The sequence below is a fragment of the Rhinatrema bivittatum genome, chromosome 2 (assembly GCF_901001135.1).
Source record: "Rhinatrema bivittatum chromosome 2, aRhiBiv1.1, whole genome shotgun sequence".
In the NCBI taxonomy this organism is placed as follows: Eukaryota; Metazoa; Chordata; class Amphibia; order Gymnophiona; family Rhinatrematidae; genus Rhinatrema; species Rhinatrema bivittatum.
The window spans coordinates 353,244,071-353,266,390 of record NC_042616.1 but is presented as its reverse complement, the minus strand read 5'-3'; the positions used below and the strand labels follow the sequence as shown (position 1 = coordinate 353,266,390).

General features: G+C 40.8%; 1 protein-coding gene across 9 annotated transcripts in view; it reads right to left on the bottom strand.

Moving 5' to 3' along the window:
- INVS (inversin) overlaps positions 1-22,320 on the bottom strand; it is a 1,037,426-nt gene that overhangs the window by 910,039 nt on the left and 105,067 nt on the right. For 8 of the 9 annotated variants that reach the window (XM_029589897.1, XM_029589895.1, XM_029589896.1 and 5 more), the window contains one exon: positions 13,387-13,553. In XM_029589897.1, coding sequence (XP_029445757.1) covers positions 13,387-13,553 — 167 coding nt within the window. Of the gene's footprint in view, positions 1-13,386; positions 13,571-22,320 lie in introns of all 9 variants that reach the window. The other variant, XM_029589901.1, reaches the window with a different exon arrangement.

Genomic DNA, 22,320 nt, shown 5'->3' with positions numbered 1-22,320 from the left:
TTAGGCGTCGTGCGCCTGGCTTCGGGCGTCCAAAGGGGCCTGCACCTTTGTGCACCCCTTAGCGTCACCCCCTTAAGTCGCCATCTTTGCTGTCCTCCTTTTTTCCCTTTTCCCCCTATTTCTCCCCCCACCTCCTCCCTTACACTCTTGCTACTTCTCTCCTATTCCTTCAAGCCTTTCCAACCCCTTTTTCTGATTTGTCCCACACTACCCCCTTCAGAAACTCGTTCGCCATTTCCCACCTGGAGCCACCACTCTCTCCCCCACTTTGGTCTTACCTTGCGCATCCCCCCAACCTGTCAATCCGGTACTATTTTACGCCTGATTACTTTCCACCCTCACCCATTCTCGCTCTCCTCACCTTCATAATGTTACCTCCACATCCTATCCCCACTCTCAAATACCATCAACGCCACCTCAATAATCCCCCTGCAAACCCATTCCCCATTCTACCCTAGATCACTGATCCCCATATCATGGGTCTCACCCTCGTCTCCCTAATTCTCGTCAACGCCCAATCCCTAGCAAAAAAAAACCCCACATTCTCAATGATATCCTCTCTGACACTAATCCAGACATCTGTGCGGTCACAGAAACATGGTTTAAACACTCCGACATTTCGCTCCTCAACCAACTACCAACACACGCTTATGATATTTTTTCCACACCCAGACCCAAAAAAAGAGGTGGTGGGATACTCCTCACTGTCAAAAGAGATCTTAAGTTTACTGCACAATCAGTCAACCTGCCCCTCAAAATATGAACTCGGGTTCTATAAGTCTTCTCACCTCCAAATATGCTTAATTTACACCCCCCACCCCTTTCCGGCCTCCTAGAAAGCAATGCCTCCCCCTTCATCGAATTTCTAGCAGAAACCTAAACTTTGACATACCTACCATCCTGCTCAGTGACTTCAATCTACATGTTGACTCCCACCCACAATCTCCATCTTGTGAAGCATTCATCTCATCTCTCAATGCAATGGGCTTTCAACAAATCATAAATAAACCTACCCACAAAACAGGTCACACCCTAGACCTAATATTTATAAACTCTTGCATCCACACCACCGACACCCTATCCTGATCCCCTGTTCCTTGGTCTGACCACTTCCTAATAAACGTTACCTTTTCTATAAAAAACACTCTCCCACCCCCCCCCCCCACACAATTGCCACTTCCAATGCCGTAAAACCTGCACAGACCTTCCCAACAAAATTAATTTAATAAACTATGAATCTGCCCTGTCCTCCTGGCACAACATTACCCTAGAGATTGCTGACAAAATATGCTCCCTCACCACAAAATCCACAAACCCAGCTCATAACAACAAAAAACCCTGGTACTCTCCTGAATTAAAAAAACTAAAAAATGCCCTAAGAAAAAAAGAAAGACAGTGGTGAAAACACCCTTCTCCCATACTTCGCGCCTCATATAATGCCACCATGCATGACTATAGAAATCTCATCCTAAAAACCAAACGGGACTTCTATGCCTTTAAATTCACGATGTCCAGAACAATGCTAAGGCACTCTTTTCCTTCATATCCAAACTCACCAAAACTTCATCCACTCACTCATCAGACACCGACTCCAAAAGCAAATGTAACGATTTTGCCCAATTCTTTCAAAACAAGATCTCCTCCATCACATCTAAATTTCCCACCGACTCCGCCAATATTTATTTATTTATCGTGTTTTGTATACCATTATTCGGTTTCGCCATCATAACAGTTTACAGAATTGTACAAACATCATCACAGCATCTTATCATGTGATGGGAAGATGAGTACAGAGAAAGGTAGCAAGTGGGAGGTGCAGTAGAGACAGGAAAGAGAGAGAGGAGAGAGGAGAGAGAGAGAGAGAGAGGAGAGAGACGAGAGAGAGGAGAGAGGAGAGAGAAGAGAGGAGAGAGAGGAGAGAGAAGAGAGAGAGAGATAGGATAGAGAAGAGAGATAAGAGATAGAGATTATATAGTAAGATAGAATAAGTATATAGACGTATATAGTAGTATGGAGAGATATATAAGAAGATATAGAGGATAGATATAGATATATATATTATATATATATTATATATACTATATATATATATATATATATATATATATATAGTATATATATAGTATATATATATACTATATATATATATATATATAATATATATATATATATATAGTATATAGTAAATATATATAGTAAATATATACAGTAAAGACTATTGCAACTCTCTTTTGCTGGGACTCCCCGCCTGCTCCACCAAACCCCTCCAGATGGTACTAAACTCCACAGCAAGAATACTCACCAACGCCAAAAAAAAAAGACCACATCACCCCGATCCTCCAGCACCTCCACTGGCTCCCCATTAAATACAGGATACAGTTCAAAAGCAGCATGATGATGCATAAGGCACTTCACAGCTTATCCCCACTCAACTTAACCTTCAAACTGCAACTACATACTTCAGATAAGCCGACTAGAAGAGCATATCAAAATAGAATGATTACCCAGCCCGCAAAATCCTCCCTAAGAAAACGCGCTCTATCAACTGCGGGCCCGTCCCTCTGGAATTCCCTACCACCAGACCTCCGCCTTGAGCCGTGCCACACTACTTTTAAGGCGAAACTAAAGACTTGGCTCTTCCTGCAAGCATTCCCAGAGAGCTAAGAACTAGAAGATATAACAACCCCTGCCCTTTGGTTCTAATGTACTTATCCAAGATTATAAATTGCCCTATTTATATGTTTAAAGTTGAGACTAATTAGTTTCTGTCTTCTTATTACTTAGATTGAGTATTCTGATTTGTTCCATGCAAATGGCCATGTTAACTGTTCCTCGTAAACTGTTCCTTGTAAACTGTTCCATGTAAACTGCCACCCGGCAGTAATTATTACTGTTCTCTGTGAACCGGAGCGATATGTATTGTATACAGGAGCTCCGGTATATAAAAACCATAAATAAATAAATAAATAAATAAATAAAGAAAGAAAGAAAGATCTTGCATACAGCAAGGATATTACATATATACTGATGTTACATATAGGCTTGGGTTAATAAGTGGGGGATAGGGGAAGGTGTATAGGCTGGGTGAGATATTATACATTTGGATCTGTAGCAGCAGGGGGTTTAACAATTCCAAGTGTCTTTCTGATGATGTAAAATATACTATGAGGCTGGTTAAGGAATCATTGTTAAGAGTTCTTTGGTGGATCTAGGGATGTAGTATTTTTCTTGTTTTATTTATTTATTTGCAGCTTTTATATACCGACATTCGTTTAGTAATATCACATTGGTTTACAATTAACATAACGACTAGCACAGTGCTTTACAATTGAACTAGATAGAATAGTAACAAAACAAAAACAAAGGCTAATTACAAGTAAGGAACAGTTGAAGGATTTGGAAGGTCCATGCTAGTTAAGTCAGTGATTAAGTAGCAGAGCAAATCACATTTAAGTAAAGTGACATATAATACAGGTTGCAAAAAGTTGTAATAAATGGAACAAAATAGACAAATGTTTAAATATCATAGTTAAATATTGTGAAAAGAAACGCAATTGCAAAAATGAACAGAGGGAATGTTAAGTATAAGACGGTAATAGGAAGATAAAGGCGGAGTGGGGTGCATGCTAGTTGCGGCTATGGAGCAAATGAAATAGTAATATAGACAAAAACGTCATAGTATAGTGTGGGAAAGGAAAAATATGTTACAAAGTTGGGCAAAGACTGAAGCTATATCGGTTAGGGGGAAGCTAGAGGAGGTACAGTGGAAATGTTTAATGAGGTTGAAAGAGTGTTATGTGAAAGCTTGTAAGAAGAGCCATGTTTTAAGTTTTTGTTTAAACTTGTTGTAATACAGACTCCAAAAAGGAACCTACGCTCAATGAATAAAGGCCTCCTTGTTGTTGGGTTTCATGTGTTGGTTGAGTGAATCTGAGTAGGCTCTGGTGAAAAGCCAGGTTTTCAGGTCTTTTTTGAATATTTTGATGCATGGTTGGGTTCTTATTCCAATTGGGATTGAGTTCCATAGTGTAGGGCTGGCGATGGATATGGCTCTCTCATGTGTTGTGTTCAGTCGAGTGGTTCTTGCATGAGGGATTTTGAGGAGGCCTTTATTCATTGAGCATAGGTTCCATTTTGGAGTGTGTATTACAATGGATTTGCTTAGCCAGTTGTTTTGTTGTCCTATGATTATTTTATGCAGGGTTGTAAGTACTTTGTAATCTATTTGGTATTTTATTGGGAGCCAGTGTAATGAGATGAGTTTTGGTGTGATATGCTCATATTTTTTTGATGCAGTCAGAATTCTAGCGGCTGTGTTCTGTAGGATTTGGAGAGGACAGATGGTGGCGAAAGGTAGTCCAAGGAGTAGGGCATTGCAGTAGTCTATATTGGAGAAGATGAATAGTTGCAGGACAGTTCTGAAATCATCTTGTGTAAAGAATGGTTTAAGACGTCTGAGTGTCAGTAGTTTGTGATATTCTTCCTTTATCTTGTTGGTTATATGGGTTTTGAAGGATAGTTCTTTGTCAATGGTGATTCCCAGATTTCACGTATGGGTGACAGGTGAGATTACTGTTTTTGGGTTTTCTGTTTTGAGCGGCTTCATGAGGGCGGTGTTGTTTTTTTGTCTAGGATAATTAATTCAGTTTTATCAATGTTTATTATGAGTTTCAGGTCATTTAGATGCTTTTTGATTTCCGAGAGATAGATAGCTGTTCTATCCTATGTATCTTCTAGAGTATTCTGTATAGGGACTAGTATTTGTATATCGTCAGCATATAGGAAGTGGGTCAGACCAAGGCATTCTAGTGTATGACAGATAGGGAGGTGGTTTATGTTGAACAGTGTAGCTGATAGAGCGGATCCTTGTGAAACTCCTGTGTTGAGGTTTACTTTATTCGAGAGGTTGTTGTTGTACATTACTTGGAAATTTCTATGTGATAGGTAGGAGGAGAACCATTTTAAAGTGTTACCCTTGATTCCTATTTCAGATGGTGTGTTGATTAGGATGGAATGGTTGACTGTGTCGAACGCAGCTGATAGATCCAGGAGAATTAATAGGTAACTTTGTCCTATGTCAAATCATCTGAGCACTGTGTCATTTAGTGAGAGCAGGAGAGATTCTGTGCTTAAATTTTTCCTGAATCCAAACTGAGAGGGGTGAAGAATGTTGTTCGTGTCGAGGTAGTTGTAGAGTTGGTTTTGGGTGATTTTCTCTAAGAGTTTTGCAAGGTAAGTTTGATATAGGTCGGTAGTTTTGAATGTTCTCCGGGTCTAGGTTGTTCTTTTTTATTAATGGTTTGATGATTGCTGATTTTAAGCATTCAGGGTATATCCCTTCGGTGAGGGAAAGGTTGACTATGTCTGTTATTGTTTTGTTTATTGAGTTTATGATCAGTTTGATTGTCTGAATGGGGATACTATCAATGGGGTGGTTTGCTGGATTCATTTTTTTTTATTATATTTTGTATTTCCAGAGAGGATGCAGTTTCGAAGTTATTCCATGTTGATGTAATTTTCCAGTGCAATTTAGGGTTTTGGGTGTGTGTGTTGTTGTTGGTGATGGAGTTGTTTATTAGTTTTTTTATTTTATCGGTGAAATATTCTGCGAATTCACTGCTGTTGTTAGTGCTAGAAGGTGTTCTTAGTTCATTTGGTTGTTTGGTGAGGCTTTGTACAATGTTGAATAGCATTCTGGGATTATGGTGGTATTTGTTTATTTTGTTCGAATAGAAGTCTTTTTTTACATTTTGTATTAGTTTTTTATTTTGCTAGGTGGGTTCGGTACGCATTGAGTAGTGGGTCAGTTTTGTTCTTGCGCCAGGATCTCTCTTTTTTCCTTAGTTCTCGTTTGGCTGATCTTATGCTATTGTTGTACCATTGATTTTGGTGTTTTGGGTTTTTTATTGACTTTATGATGGTAGGGTTATTCTATCTGCTATGTCTTTGGTGATGTTGAGCCACGAGTTTGTGGCTGTTTCTGCGTTTGTAAAGTCAATGTTCGTGAGTTCATCTTGTAGATTTTGTTGTAGTGTTTCACTATCAAAGGGGGGGGTATGTGAAGGTTCTTATGTTGTTGTTTTCATTTTTGGTGGGTTTCATGTTGTAGGTCAGGGAGGCATGGATGAGGGAGTGGTCTGATCAAGGGATTTCAGTTGTTTTAGTTTGGTGTGTATCCCAGGTGTTCGTGTTGATAAAAATTAGATCAAGGGTGTGTCCTGCTTTGTGAGTTGGTCCTTGGACGATCTGTTCTAGCCCCATTGTTGCTAGTGCATCCGTGATTGTTTTGCATGTGGCTGTGATAGGGTGGGTGTCCATATGCAAGTTTAAATCTCCCAGGATGATTATTGGCTTATTGAGTGTTAAGTTGGTTATGATGAATTCTATTACAGGAGAGCAGTTTCATTCTAATGAGCTAGGGGGACAGTATACTAGACAGATTTGTAATTTGGGCGAGTCGAATAGTGCGATTTCAAAGGGGGAAGATGTCTTGAAGTGATTAGTTTCATCTGCAGCCTTGTTTTTGCTGATTAACATGAGACCTCCACCTTTTTTTCTTTGGTCTGGGGATTGACATAGTTTTGTAGGTTGGGTCTTCTATTTGATTAATTAAGACGTTGTCAGAGTTTTTGATCCAGGTTTCAGTGATAGCTATGAAGTCTGGTTTGTTATCAGTGAGTAAATCTGTGAGAATGGGCATTTTTTTTACTATGGATTGCACGTTTAATAGTATGAATGATAGGATCATGCATTTGGTGTAAGTTTTCAAATTCCTGTATGAAATGTTTGATCTATTGTACTCACTGTTTTTGTTGAGTTTTTTGCGTTCTTCATGTGCTGTGTTTTCCAGTCGAGGAATAGTAGTATTCTTTTCGCTTCGTCCGTTGGTTGGGATGTGATGGCTTGTCATGTTTGTTGTTGTTGTTCAAATCGAGGTGCCGTGTATCCTTGGCTTTTTTCAAAGCCAGTGTTTCCAGTCCTCTTGGGGGTCTGCCTACAAAAGGATCAAGGTGTCTAAAAATGAGCACTACACAGACTCACGAAGGGATGCACAAAGGGGCCTGTCCCTTTGTTTGCGCTTCTTCGTGCGTGTGATGCCCGGCGTGCGGCACCGTTCAGGTGAGCCCGGCTTTAAAAAGGCTTTCATGCATCACAGCACGGTGCCATCATCGCTGTTAGAGGCCTTGATTGGCCTATCTTTCGTTCGTGGGGGCACGGCCTCGGCACCTTTTCTGACTCTGCTGCCCATTGGAGTTGGCTGGCTGCTCGCTGGTGTGGTAGGCGGAGTCTTCAGTTGTAGAAGGCAGGCAGGCAAGGCTGGGTCGGATCGTGGGCCTGGTTGGCTCGCTGGTTGACTCCTCGTGGCCGGGAGAGGGAGCAAAGGCCGATCTGCGGCCTCCTATGGGCTCCAGGAGGATATCCGGCGTGTGGGGAGCTGGCGCGAAAGGAGGGAGATGGCTCACTGGCTCGATTTAAAAGTCCTGTCCCTCGGCGCGTCTCTGACGAAGCAGGTAGGCGGAGTCTTCAGTTGGAGAAGGCAGGCAGGCAAAGCGGGGTCAGATCGTGGGCCTGGTCGGCTCGCTGGTCGACTCCTAGTGGCCGGGAGAGGGAGCAAAGGCCGATCTGCGGCCTCCTATGGGCTCCGGGAGGATCTCCAGTGTGTGGGGAGCTGGCGCGAAAGGGATAGAATACCTTCCTTCCCCCCTTAAAATTGACCATCAACCTTGACTCCTTCAAAGCAACTTCTTCGATTGAAATAGAAACCCTTTTAAAGAAAGCCAAACCCTCTTCTTATCCCACAGACACCATCCCAACCAAACTCCTATTATCAATTCCCAACATAATAGCAAAACCCATCTCTAAAATTATCAATTGCTCCCTTGCTCAGGGCAATGTTCCTTCCGCCTTAAAACAGGCAGTGATCACACCAATACTCAAAAAACCCAACCTCGATCCCATCGATCTATCCAATTTCAGACCCATTTCTAACCTGCCTTTTCTTGCCAAAATGACCGAAAAAATAGTCAGCATCCGTCTTTCTGAATACCTAGACGACCACAAGATCCTATCCCCTTCTCAACATGGTTTCCGTAAATACCTCAGCACAGAAATTCTCCTAATATCACTTACCGACAACATTCTTAAAGGAATGGACAAGGGTCACTCTTATCTCCTGGCAATGCTCGACATACCAACTGCATTCAACACCATCAGCCTCAAAACTCTCTTAAAAATTACTCGAGGACATCAGCATAACTGGCACAGCCCTTCTTTGGCTTAAATCCTACCTTGAAAACAGACACTACAAGGTCAAGCTAGGTAACAACGAATCTAATCCTATCAACATCACCTGCAGTGTCCCCCAAGGCTCCTCACTATCCTCTACCCTCTTCAACATCTACATGTTACCTCTCTGCAAACTACTAACTACACCCACTACATCTACGTGGACAATGTCCAAATTCTCATCCCTTTTTCTGACTCTGTACATACGGCCCTAAAGACTTGGGACACTTGCCTAACCTCCATCAACCAACTCCTCACCAACATGAACCTGGTGCTTAACCCGGGCAAAACAGAACTCCTCATCATTTCCCTGAACAACCACACTTACTCCATCTCCCCTCCCCCCCAAACCCTTCTCCCTACACGCATGCAACCTAGGCGCTTCGATTGACAATCAATTGAGCTTAAAACCATTCGTTAAAACCATCTTAAAAGACTGCTATTTCAAACTTCAAGTACTAAAGAAAATGAGGCCTCTCCTTCACCTTTCTGATTTTCGAACTGTTCTTCAAACCATCATATTCTCCAAATTTGACTATTGCAACTCCCTCCTCCTTGGTCTCCCCACCTCATCCATCAAACCCCTCCAACTGTTTCAGAATGCCACTGCTAGAATTCTAACTATTACACGCAAAAAGGACCATATTACTCCCATTCTGAGAGACCTCCACTGGCTCCCTGTCGCCTCGAGAATTCAATACAAAAGCCTAACTCTCATCCACAAGACTCTATTCAATGAAAATATACAATGGCTACATGACTCTATCCGCTTTCATAAATCTGACAGACCCAACCAGATCAGCTTATCATGCAATCTTATACACACCCTCTCCCAAACTAACACATCTCTCCTCCTCGAGGGCCCGAGCATTCTCCATAGCTGGTCCCCCATTGTGGAACAGAATGCCCCCCCCCGAACTCCGCATAGAGCCTTGCATACAGAAATTAAAAAAAAAAAATTAGAAACATGGCTCTTTAAACAAGCCTTCGACTAACACCACCCACCCTTTTCCCCCTGCGAATCCATCTCTATTGTATTTACCACCTCCTTCCTTGATTTTCCGCCTTTTTGTTATTCTTGTACATGTTATTCTTGCCCGTCCACCTCCCGACTAGCAAGATTTTAATTTAACTAGCTTACATCTCTGGCCCCCCTCCCACGTCTTGTCTATACTCCTGAACCTAATTTCCTATCTGTTTTCATTTTATCTGTCTGATTTATTCACCTATTGATGCAACCTCTATATGTTATCTCTGATGCTATCTCTACAATCCTTTACCTCTCCTGATGCCACCTCTATATGCATTCTCTGACAATATCTCCATATGCTTCCAACCGCTTCATGGTACGTTTATACCTCATAATAATAAGTTCAATGTTCTTGGTAAACCGTAGAGTTGTACATAGTTCTTAAGTTGATTGACTTAATTACGTCTTACTTATACTATACTTATATGATGTCAATTTGCTCCATGTAACTGTTACGCCTCATACTATAATCACTATGTTATTTGTAAATTGATATGATGATTGTATCTGTTATGCTCCATTCTAATTGCACTTTTTTCCTTGTAAACCAATACGATGGCAAACGGCAATCGGTATATAAAAACCTTTAAATAAATAAACATAAATGAACATGGGGAGGCAAGATGTTTTGGAGAACAGCTTCACTAATTTGGTAGCTGTGTGGATTATTTATAGAACTTGGTAAGAAGACATGGTCTTGTAAGAATCAAAGAAAAAGATGAATGGGCCTGAGGTCCCAAGATGGCATGCAATTGGGTATGGTGGAGGCCAGAACTGTGGAATGTTTTGGACATGCTCAAGTCAGGTGTGGAGGGAGAATGGTGGAAGGTTGAGCAGACATTTGAGTAATTTGTTTTTTTAAAAGCAGTTTCTATTATTTTGCCTGTCACAAGTGTCAGGCTCACTGGTCTATAATTTCTTGGATCAATTCAGAGCCTTTTTTAAAAAATTGGTGTTAGATTGGCCACTATCCAGTCTTTAGCTACTCTTGCTGTTTTTAATGATAGCTACAAATTACTAACAGATCTGAAATTGGACATAACATACCCATCTTGTTTTGTACAACAATATCACATGATTTTCCCTAAGCTTGCATTAAGCACTTGCGGGGGTTATGCGCGTAGCCAGGCCTTGCACGCGCTGTGCACATTTTACAATTGGCTCAGCCACGTGCATAACCCCTGTTACGCGCAGAAGTGCTGGGCCCAAAGAAAGGGGCTGGCTGGGGGCATGGTCTGGGCAGGAAAAGGCGTGGATGGTGGGCAGAGACAGTGTCATTCGACGCTGTCCCGGGGAAGCGCATGCTGGCAGCTGGCCGGCGCGCAGAGATTACTTTTGCTCCAGAGGAGCAGTAAGTACCCAAATAAAAAATGTAGGAACAGTTAGGTTAGGTTTAGGGGGCAGGGAGAAGAGGGGAAGAGGGAGGAAGTTTAGGTAGGGGGGTAAGGAAGTTTCTTCCCAGTCCACTCCTTAATTGGAGTGGATTGGGAAGGAACTGGGGGAGGCCCGATTGTGTCGCCATGCATATTTTGCGAAAATTCCCCCCTTGAGTGCGCCGCCTGCACATGGATTTTAAAATCCACACACGTATATGAGTGCAGCCATCAGATTTTATAATATGTGTGCGCCGGCACACTTTATAAAATCAGCAAGTCCATGTGTACGTGCCGGAAACCATGCGCAAACGGATGCGCGCGGCTTTTAAAATTGACCCCTTAAATTCCATATACAAACAGAACTTGCAATTGCACCCTCCCGTAATTTTGGACATGTCTGAACTTTATATAAAGCTCTTTCAATTTCCACCAACTCTTAAAATATTATAAATATCATATTAGAATGAATCTGGGGGTCATAATGGATAGGACAGGGGCAAGTTCATTTTAGCAAGGAAAAAACATTTTTTATGGTCATAGCTTATCAGGCTAAATCACTAGTGACAGTTTCTAATAGTTTTCTGTATGGCTTTTTCTCAGTGCTACCTGAAATCCCCACAGGATATGGAAACTTTTTCTCTACCAGAAAGAAGAAAGAAGGCTTACATTTATGGCAGTTTTAAACAATACCTATTTATCTATAAATCAGCTCCTTTTTTTAAACTTAATCCATAGCTTATTTATTCTAAAGATAGTTTTCAGGTTTTTTGTGGGTTAAATTACTCTGCCTTAGAAATTTAAGCAGATCACAGATAGTGTTGGTTCTTTAATGAGAATTCAAATACATACACATAAACTCCTTCCACTATAATGTACACTCAGTGACTTCCAGAGCACAACTTAAAATGAAAAGCATACACAAATATAAAATCACTATCTAGCTTTACACTTTTACAGCTTAATTTATTGTTTCTTAAATGCACATCACAGAACATGTATTTATAATGGAAAAAACATTAATAATTCATGTTTATAAAGAGTTAATAAAAATAAGTCAATGCAGGACAGATATATAATCACCAATCCATCCAATCTATCTCTAAGGTTTAAATCCCCAAGGAAAGTCTAGGCAAAGAGAGCAGGAAAGCAAACTATAAATAACTTACTGCACATGGTTAACATTAAAGTAAATCACCTCACTAAAGTCATAGATGGCTAACAGCACGCAGCACAATTTTACATTCTATGCTTCAGCCAGTTTATATTCAAACAATATCCATATAGCATAATAGCCAGTCATTTTATAGCTGAAAATTACAAATCACATTCTATAACTGAAGTTATATTTCATATTCACTATCCAGGAATCATCTGAATAATAAGCTTAACAAATCATCTTGATTTTTGTAGGAACATCATCTTGTACCCATGAGTAGTTAATACAGATTTTTTAGAATCTGGTTACATTCTAGGCATGCTCTCTAAAGTCTACTCTAATATATTAGTGATAGTCCTAGCAATAATATGAACTAAGAAATAAGCCACTGAATGTCCAATAACAGCTCTCATAAACACTTACTACCAAAAAACACATCTAGTATGAAACTTTGTAATATAATAGAATAGAAGGCTATCTATTCACACAGCAAGTGTCCATTACTTCCTTAAATCAGTTAATTCAGAATACAACTTTCAATTAGTAGAGCCACCTTAAAATCTTTCCAACTTAGACCTTGCATTATTTTTGTTCAATTGATTTAGCACAGCTTCCCACATTTGATTCACCATTAGAATTACACACTGACAGGAATAATTAAGTTACAGCCTTGGTAAATCCAGTGTACATGGGGAAAAAAACATCTTTCACATTTATAAGAACTAGTAATAAAACAAAATGTTCATGGAGTAGCAGACTTTTCTCTCCTTCCCTTCAAGTTCAGAATGGCATTAAATAATAATGTAAAATTAACAGTAAAAAGGAAATAAAATAGTTAAAACTTTATAATTAGGATTAAAATCTAACTCAGAGCAGTTAACCCTGGGTCAATCAGTCAAAACCACAGTGGACCTTCCATTTGTATTATCAACAAATTTCTTACTTTTGCATCTAACACTGAAAGGCTCAGCACCAACTGACACAGGAAACAGTCCACTGATACTACAAGCATGAAAATTGTGTGGCAATCTGAATCTAATTATTAAAAAAAAAAAAAAAAAAAGAAAGATGCCTAGAACATTGCCATACCATAAAATCACAGCAATAATTCTCAGGACCCAAACAGCAACAGCAACAGCAACCAAACAGCAATACAAATAATACACTAGGTCCTGTAACAGTAATACACCACCTATTGGCCAAACAGAAGTTTGTATGTTTTGTATTCAATAGCTAGTCAGAAGGCAGGCAAAAACCAGGAGTTTGTGTGTTTGTCTTGTGAGTTCTCCATCTGCATGGCTTTTGAGTATGAACTTCAAGGTTTATAAAAATAGGCCAGTTTTCCAGACTGCCTATTCTTACAAGTCTATATCAGACAAATAATGGTTTCCTTTCCTTCACTTTATTGCTCAATTATCTATCAAATTTCTATAAAGGATAAATGTAAAAATGAATCTTCAGCCAAGAGCATCACCAGCTGTGCACTGGATATGACAACAAGCTTGAGCTCTTAACTGAGCTGCTTTTCTTTCACTGACCTTTTGTGCAGCTAGATGGAGAGCTGTCCTCTGGCTCTGGTCAGCTTTATTAACATTTGCCCCTGCCTTCAGCAAAGCCTCAGCACAGTCAATTCTGTCTGCCAGAACACAATACATGAGAGGAGTTCGACCAAACTGATCTTCTTTATCTTTCAGATCTGGATTTCCTGCAAAAAATTCCAAACTGATTACCATAATTTGCAAGTTATATATTATTTGTGTCATGTAAGTAAAATTAAAAAAAAACATGCATGTCACAGTATGAGGTAATATACCAGCCAGAGTCCCAAATTTCTAAACGCAATGATAATGTAAGTACACAATATAATCTTATGTATAGCAGACCTCATACAAGGCATACATATTTCATGCTAATTAGCATTAGTATACCGCAGTATAATCAAGGGCCAATAATATCTGCAAGTCAAACGTATTTTGAGTAAAAGAACATTTCAGCATAGATCATACATATATATATACTGTATAGCAATGGTACCAACGTGTAGATAGAATAGCAGCATCTTAAGCAGTAGTATTTTTTACTCCTCTGCCGGAGGGGACGCTATCGCGCCATTTTTCAATAAACTGCAACCAATCAAAAATCAGGCTCCGCCCAGGAAATGACGCACATGGTTACTAGGTGATTTATAACAAAGAATACCATTCAATGGCCGCATTGAGCCCTTCAGGTTCTACACGTCGTAAGTGGAATATCCAGCGCTGCTCCCTCAGATTGAGAAGTTTCTGAAGATCTCCTCCTCTCTTTGTAGGGAGAATCCGGTCAATGACCCACCATTTGAGGTCAATAAATTGATGTTGGTTGTCGAGGCAATGCTGAACGATAGGTGCATTAATTTTGCCTGTATTCAAACAACTGCGATGTTCAATTAGACGTGTCCTGATGTGACGTTTTGTTCTACCAACATAAATTTTAGTACATGGGCAGACAATAATGTAAATCACGTGAGTAGAAAGGCAGGTAGAATGAAAATAAGCCTCATGGGTCGTACCAGCATTATCGATCCAAAAGGGGCCATCCAGTGATTGTGCACACATAGAGCACGATCGGAACCCCCGCTGGTATGCACTATCCGCTATTCATCCAGATCTCAAGATATTGTCAAGATCCTCCGAGATCATTGGTATATTGTCCAGATCCATCAAATTTTTTCTGAATTTCCACTCATTGCTTTTAGCAGAGGAAAAAACCTTCGGGACTTGTTGACTCAAACCCGGACATACACTGATGCACCTATCCGCTCTGATGAACCCCCCGGCCACTGGGCCTGTGGCAAATGCTCTATGTGTGCACAATCACTGGATGGCCCCTTTTGGATCGATAATGCTGGTACGACCCATGAGGCTTATTTTCATTCTACCTGCCTTTCTACTCACGTGATTTACATTATTGTCTGCCCATGTACTAAAATTTATGTTGGTAGAACAAAACGTCACATCAGGACACGTCTAATTGAACATCGCAGTTGTTTGAATACAGGCAAAATTAATGCACCTATCGTTCAGCATTGCCTCGACAACCAGCATCAATTTATTGACCTCAAATGGCGGGTCATTGACCGGATTCTCCCTACAAAGAGAGGAGGAGATCTTCAGAAACTTCTCAATCTGAGGGAGCAGCACTGGATATTCCACTTACGATGTGTAGAACCTGAAGGGCTCAATACGGCCATTGAATGGTATTCTTTGTTATAAATCACCTAGTAACCATGTGCGTCATTTCCTGGGCGGAGCCTGATTTTTGATTGGTTGCAGTTTATTGAAAAATGGCGCGATAGCGTCCCCTCCGGCAGAGGAGTAAAAAATACTACTGCTTAAGATGCTGCTATTCTATCTACACGTTGGTACCATTGCTATACAGTATGGGGTAGATTTTCAGACGAGCGCGAACAGCCTACTTTTGTTTGCGCTCCAGGCGCAAACAAAAGTACGCTGGATTTTAGTAGATACGCGCGTAGTCGCGCGTATCGGCTAAAATCCTGGATCGGCGCGCGCAAGGCTATCGATTTCGTATAGCCTGCGCGCGCCGAGCCGCGCAGCCTACCCCCGTTCCCTCCTAGGCCGCTCCGAAATCGGAGCGGCCTAGAAGGGAACTTTCCTTTGCCCTCCCCTCACCTTCCCCTCCCTTCCCCTACCTAACCCACCCGCCCGGCCCTGTCTAAACCCCCATCCTACCTTTGTCGGGGGATTTACGCCTCCCGGAGGGAGGCGTAAATCCCCGCGCGCCAGCGGGCCTCCTGCGCGCCGGTCCGCGACCTGGGGGCGGGTACGGAGGGCGCGGCCACGCCCCCGGGCCGTAGCCACGCCCCCCGTACCCGCCCCCAAAACGCTGCCGACACGCCCCCGAAACGTCGCGACGACCGGGCCCGCCCCCTGACACGCCCCCCTCGGAGAACCCCGGGACTTACGCGAGTCCCGGGGCTCTGCGCGCGCCGGGAGGCCTATGTAAAATAGGCTTCCCGGCGCGCAGGGCCCTGCTCGCGTAAATCCGCCCGGTTTTGGGCGGATTTACGCGAGCAGGGCTCTGAAAATCCGCCCCTATATATATATGTATGATCTATGCTGAAATGTTCTTTTACTCAAAATACGTTTGACTTGCAGATATTATTGGCCCTTGATTATACTGCGGTATACTAATGCTAATTAGCATGAAATATGTATGCCTTGTATGAGGTCTGCTATACATAAGATTATATTGTGTACTTACATTATCATTGCGTTTAGAAATTTGGGATTCTGGCTGGTATATAATTTCTGCACTGCTGGGCAGCCATTCCCCCCTCTAATTGGGTGCTATAGGACTGCTGTGATCACAGTATGAGGTAATACATAGCCGTCACGGGAATAACGGCTACTGCCTGGAGATAATACCCTTATTCAATAAACATACACACGGTTAATGCGACTCCAACATTGCTCTAAGCTTCAACGGCAAGAGGAAACGTGGAAAAAGATTTGCATTCACAAAAAAAGCGGTGAGTAGCTTGCTTGTTACGGCGGTTACTACCCCAAACCAAATAAGCCTGGTACTTCACTTTCAATGCATATCCAGCATAGCTCTCTGCTTCAACGGCAGGGGAGAAAGTCTCATAGTTGACTTTCAATGCATATCCAGCATAACTCTCTGCTTCTATGGCAGGAGAGAAAGACTGATACTTCACACATATCTAGCATAGCTCTCTGCTTCAACGGCAGGGGAGAAAGTCAGATACTTCACTTTCAATGCATATTCAGCATAACTGTCTGCTTCAACGGCAGGGGAGAAAGTCAGATACTTCACTTTCAATGCATATCCAGCATAACTCTGCTTCAACGGCAGGGGGAATGAAGAAAAGTAGATCTATATAAAGACAACAACCAACAAGGTCTGAATTATTTAGTCTGGGTAAACAAATAAGCATGGGTATAGCTTGCTTATTGCAGTGGTTACTACCCCTAACTAATTAAGCTAGATATTTCACTTAGAGGCAGTTCCAACACTGCTCTCTACATTAATGGTGGGGGTGGAAGGGAAATAGAATCAAAAGGTTACTAACAGCCAAGAGTAACAGATAAGAATGAGAAAAAAAAAAAGTGCAAAACTTGCTGGGCAGACTGGATGGGCCATTTGGTCTTCTTCTGCCGTCATTTCTATGTAAATCAGTGTTTCACTAGAAGATGTGAGCATCACCTTCACAAGGCTTCTAGCTGGTCTTAGACAATCAAGGCCAAAGATTGTTTACAAACTTGGCATTTCTTTGTGGCAGCACACAATGTTATAGCTGAAACTGAAAGCCTAGCCCTTAATCTACAAACATCATCTTAAAAACTAGACCCTCGCTATATACCATTTTCAGAATGAGAACAGCTACTTAAGTTCACATTTAAAAAAACTACCCAATTTAAGACATAACTCGTCAAAATACTATGATGGGCATTATATTCCCCTGGTGAATACAAAGTGGCAGGGTGTAAGGAAAACCTGGGAAGGAGATCCAGTATGTAAAACAAGTCAGAATAGGAGGTGGACTCCAACTCGCAGAAGGCACAGGGGTTTTGCCCTATCAAAAGGATGAGAGAACCCAAGCATGGTGGAAGAAGGGTGAGAACTTGTCCAAAAGAGGGGCTGAACAGGAACAGAAAGGAGTCCTACTAAAGCCAGATGAAGAGTCAGAGGAGAGAGCTGGAGATGTTGAGCAGCCCTGAGGACAAGCTGGAACTGATGGACTTGGGAGATAAGTGTGGAGACCCCTCCAGAAGAGGACACCTTCATGGAGACTGCAGGTCAGGAGCATTAATTGAATATTGCCGTAGGATGGATGTAGTTGCAGCCATAGTGAAAGGGGAAGCACAAACCCTATCTGCAGACTCCAGTGGAAAGTGAACCAGATCAATAGAGCGCAGCCAAGCTTAAGCTGTGCAAGAAGCAACTGTGAGCAGCATGCAGGTGGATTAAGGCGAGAATTGCTTTCTTATAGTATGAGATTGAGACTGATGTGGTTTGATAATGTAAAGCTGTAGAGACTTAAAACTAGTTGGACAGCCTGGGAATATGTTTGTTTAAGCCCAGCTCACCAATTGGGGTGAGAGGACCTGAACCCATAGCTCTGACACCCTGGAAGAAACATGGTAAAGTACAGGCAATAGAGACTGGAGTACCTGGCCTAGGGAGTCTCAAGGATGGAATTGGGGGAAGCTGCAAAGCTGGATTACAATTGGGAGAGTGCCGATGGCATGAACCCGCGACAATACATAAAGATTAATTTTAAAAGAGTTGCACATGTAAAAATTATACTTTACAAACCTCAAACATACACACACAAGTAATGGTGTGTGAATACATTTATTTGGTTAGGGGCCCGCCAGGGACATTCTGAGGCAGGGCCAACATTTACGCATATAAGGTGCTATTTTATAACCTGTGAAAGCAAAGCACGTACAACTGTTAAATGTGCATACTTATATCTGCTAATTATCTGGTGTTGTCAGAATAAAATGTTTTATAGTAAAATACTGATAGAGTGAGGGGTGTGGATAAACTGGGGGGAGTTCAGGCTGAAGAATCAGGGTCATCTTGTTGACCTAGAAATAGTCTGGGCAAACTGTTGGATTAAATGGTAAAACTGATAATTTCCTTCACACGCATATGTAATAAAATTGGATGATTTACATGAGTAAAAAGCCAAGAAATGCAAAGGAAAATCACGATTTAAATTTCCTCATGTAAATGATTAAAATTAGGGGCACAAATACACACCCAATGCAGAGGTACGCCACTTATCTGGATCCATTTTGAGTTATTTGACTAAACCAAATGGAACTAGTGATCAATATAGATAAAACCGATTTCTTACACCTAGAATGAAAAAACATAACAATCATCCAGAACCCAATTACACTCAACAACAACCAAAAAATACATCTAGCTGAGAAAGTAAGAAACCTGGGAGTGATAATCGACCCAGAATTAAGTATGAAACAACATATATCTCAAAAAGTAAAAGAAGGATACACCAAACTTATGACTCTCAGAAGATTAAAACCACTACTAACGCCCACCAACTTCCGATCAGTCTTACAAGCCTTAATCTTCTCCAGTACTGATTATTGTAATGCCCTCCTACTGGGCCTGCCATATACCACAATAAGACCATTACAGATTCTACAAAACTCAGCGGCAAGAATTTTAACTGGGAAAAGTAAAAGAGAACATATCACTGAAACCTTAATAGAATTACACTGGTTACCCATTGAACAAAGAATACATTACAAAACTTTATGCACCATTCATAAATTAATACACGACGAAAAAGCAGAGTGGCTGAACACAGCCCTCCGCTTACATACCCCCCACAGAAATCTAAGGTCAGCAAACAAAGCACTGCTAACTATTCCGTCAGTCAAAACAGCCAGATTAACACAAGTAAGGGACAGGGCCCTATCCCTAGCAGGACCGATAATATGGAACACCATGCCGGTAGAAATCAGATTGGAAAGAGACATCAAAACATTCAGAAAAAAATTAAATACATGGCTATTTAAGCAAGCATATCACAAAGAGAATCAAGAGTAGAACCCAGGGAACTGTTAGGTGCGGTCAAGCAAACACCCACACAAACACACTTCTTCCTTCTTAAAGTGTGAATTCTCTCCTATATTCTAATTTCTTCCTTTATCTCAAACAACAAAGAACTATAAATAAATAAATAAATAAATAAATAAATAACACCAAACTTTTAGCAGAGTTAGAAAAACTAGACTTGACTTATAACACTCACCAAATAGTATTTATTATGATATAATGTTACAGTATTTTGGATGGCACCTGTTTAAGAGTTAGAATTCTAGACACTTTACTCAACATAGTTTTTTGTGCCTTATTGTGAACCGTTGTGATGGCACCCGCTTAACGACGGTATAGAAAAGATTTTAAATAAATAAATAAATAAATAAATAAATAAATAAGTAAGTAAGTAAGTAGCAGCTTTCCTACCACTTATCCAGATAAGTATTAAAAAGTGATACTTAGGCGGATAAGAAAGATAGCTGGATAAGTCTTCAAATGCTAGTTATCCAGCTATCTTATTTATCTGTCTAAGCAGTGCTTTTCTTTTACTTATCTGGCTATCTTACTTAGCTGGATATGTCTTAAACAATGCTGCTTAGCCAGATAAATAATGTTTCTTGAGACTTTGTTTTTTGCTATCATTTAACTAAATAAGTCAAAACGTATCTGGCTATGTTGAAAATACATGCCGTATATCTTTTTCAATACAAAAGCAGAAACCCAAAAAGTGAAAAAGAATAATAATGCAAACAGGGATGTCACTTGAAAAAACAATGCGAATCATTTATAAGAAATTATGTTTAATGCTTTGCTTGAGGTGATCTCATATAAATAGGCACTGTTGATTGCACCATTTGATTAAATGTCTTGAGTCTTTAATGGAAACATGCCATCTTGTTAATAATCATAGGTCCATGGTAGAACCTATTACTGAAAGTCCCAGATATATTTCTTTTAAATATTTTTTCATATGTGAATTAATAAATCATTGCAAAGCTTAGTAAAAAATGGGTATTTATCTTTTAAACCCCAGGTAGATAGATTAAACTATAGGCTGCTTACGGGAGGGTTTTTATTATTTTTTTTTTTAAAGAGTCCACAGTTGCTGGTTATTTTCAAACCACTGTCTTCAAATTCATCACTCGACACTGCAGCATTTTGAAGTTGTATCTTCGTCAGAGGTCCATGGAAGGTTCAGCAGTGGAGAAAAGCCTACTTAGGCTATTAAGTCTATATCTGACCCTGGAGCAGAGTATAAAAGCAATTGGAGTTTAAAAGCTGAATCTATCTACCTGGGGTTTAAAAGATAAGTACTCAACTTTTACTAAGCTTTGCAACGATTTTTTAAGTGCATATGAAAAAAATCCCAAAAAAATATATCTAGGACTTTCAGTAATAGGTTTTACCTTGGACTTATGATTATAAACAAAATGGCACGATTCCATTAAGGACACAAGACTCTTAATCAAATGGTGCAGACAACAGTGCCTATTTATAGGATGTCATATCAAGCAAATCATTAAACATAATTTCTTATAAGTGGTTCACATTGCTTTTTCAAGTGAAATCCCTGTTTGCACATCTTTTATATACATGAACAATTTGGGTAGATTTATGCATATTGTATATAGTGTGCATGCATATAGGTGTACTTGAGCATGCTGTAAAGCAAGCTCATAGTAGTTTAAGTGCAAAGTCTACTTAAATATCTCACATGATTATAAAGCACAGCAGTGTCCTCCACAGGCAGGTTATTTTTATTTTAGACTTTTTAATATTCTGCTTTTCGGAACTTTAAGAGTGACATCAAAGCAGATTACATTCAGGTACTATAGGTATTTCCCTATCCCCACAGGGCTTACAATCTAATTTTGTACCTGAGGCAACGGAGAGAAAAGTGACTTGCCCAAGATCACAAGGAGTGACAGCAGGATTTGAACCCTGGTCATAGCCTGCTGCTGTAACCACTAGACTACTCCTCCACTCTGGTTATGCCGGTTCTACTACCGAGGAGTGGTTTTCTTACCATCAAACACCCATGAGACGAGGAGACTATCAGCCTCTTTGGCTAAATAAAGCTATTGGTATGGTCTTGCCTGGCCTGCAGGAGGAAGAAACGCCATCTGTCTGCACAGGAAGCAGCAGCTGTCAATGCAGTCCAGTACTTACAATAGATAACAGCTTCCTTTATTGCCCAGCATCCTCAGAAAGAGTAGGTCATTGCTACAGCCAAGTCGGGCCTACATGGGGAAAGAAACCTGATTACCCTTGTAAGAAGAGGCTACATATCAGTCCTGGCTGCTGGTATGGTAGATCCCAGATTCAGACTGGCAAGGACATATTAAATGGGGAGATGGAGGAAGAGAGAGAGAGAGATGCAGAAATGAGGAGTGTTATTAGAAAGGGAGATATATAGAGGGGGAATGGAGATGCAAGTTAGAGCAGTGGTCCCCAACCCTATCCTGGGAGCCAACCAGCCAGTCGGGTTTTCAGGATATCCACAATGAATATGCATGAGAGAAAATTTGCATGTGGTGGAGGCAGTGCATGTAAATTTTCTCTCATGCATATTCATTGTGGATATCCTGAAAACCCGACTGGATGGCGGGCCCCCAGGACAGGGTTGGGGACCACTGAGATAGAGGATGGGAATTGAAACAGAAAGAAAAAGGAAGGTTGGATTTGGGAACAGGGGAGGGATGCAGAGGAGAGATGAAGGCCTGCAGATGACCCTAATATGCCATGTGCATATCAGGCTTTTTTTTTATGTAGGGAGGGAGGATATGATGACAGCTATAAGCATTTAAAATTTCATATTGTAGAAGCAATACCCAAAGAAACATTCTAACAGACTTTTGAGTACTATAACT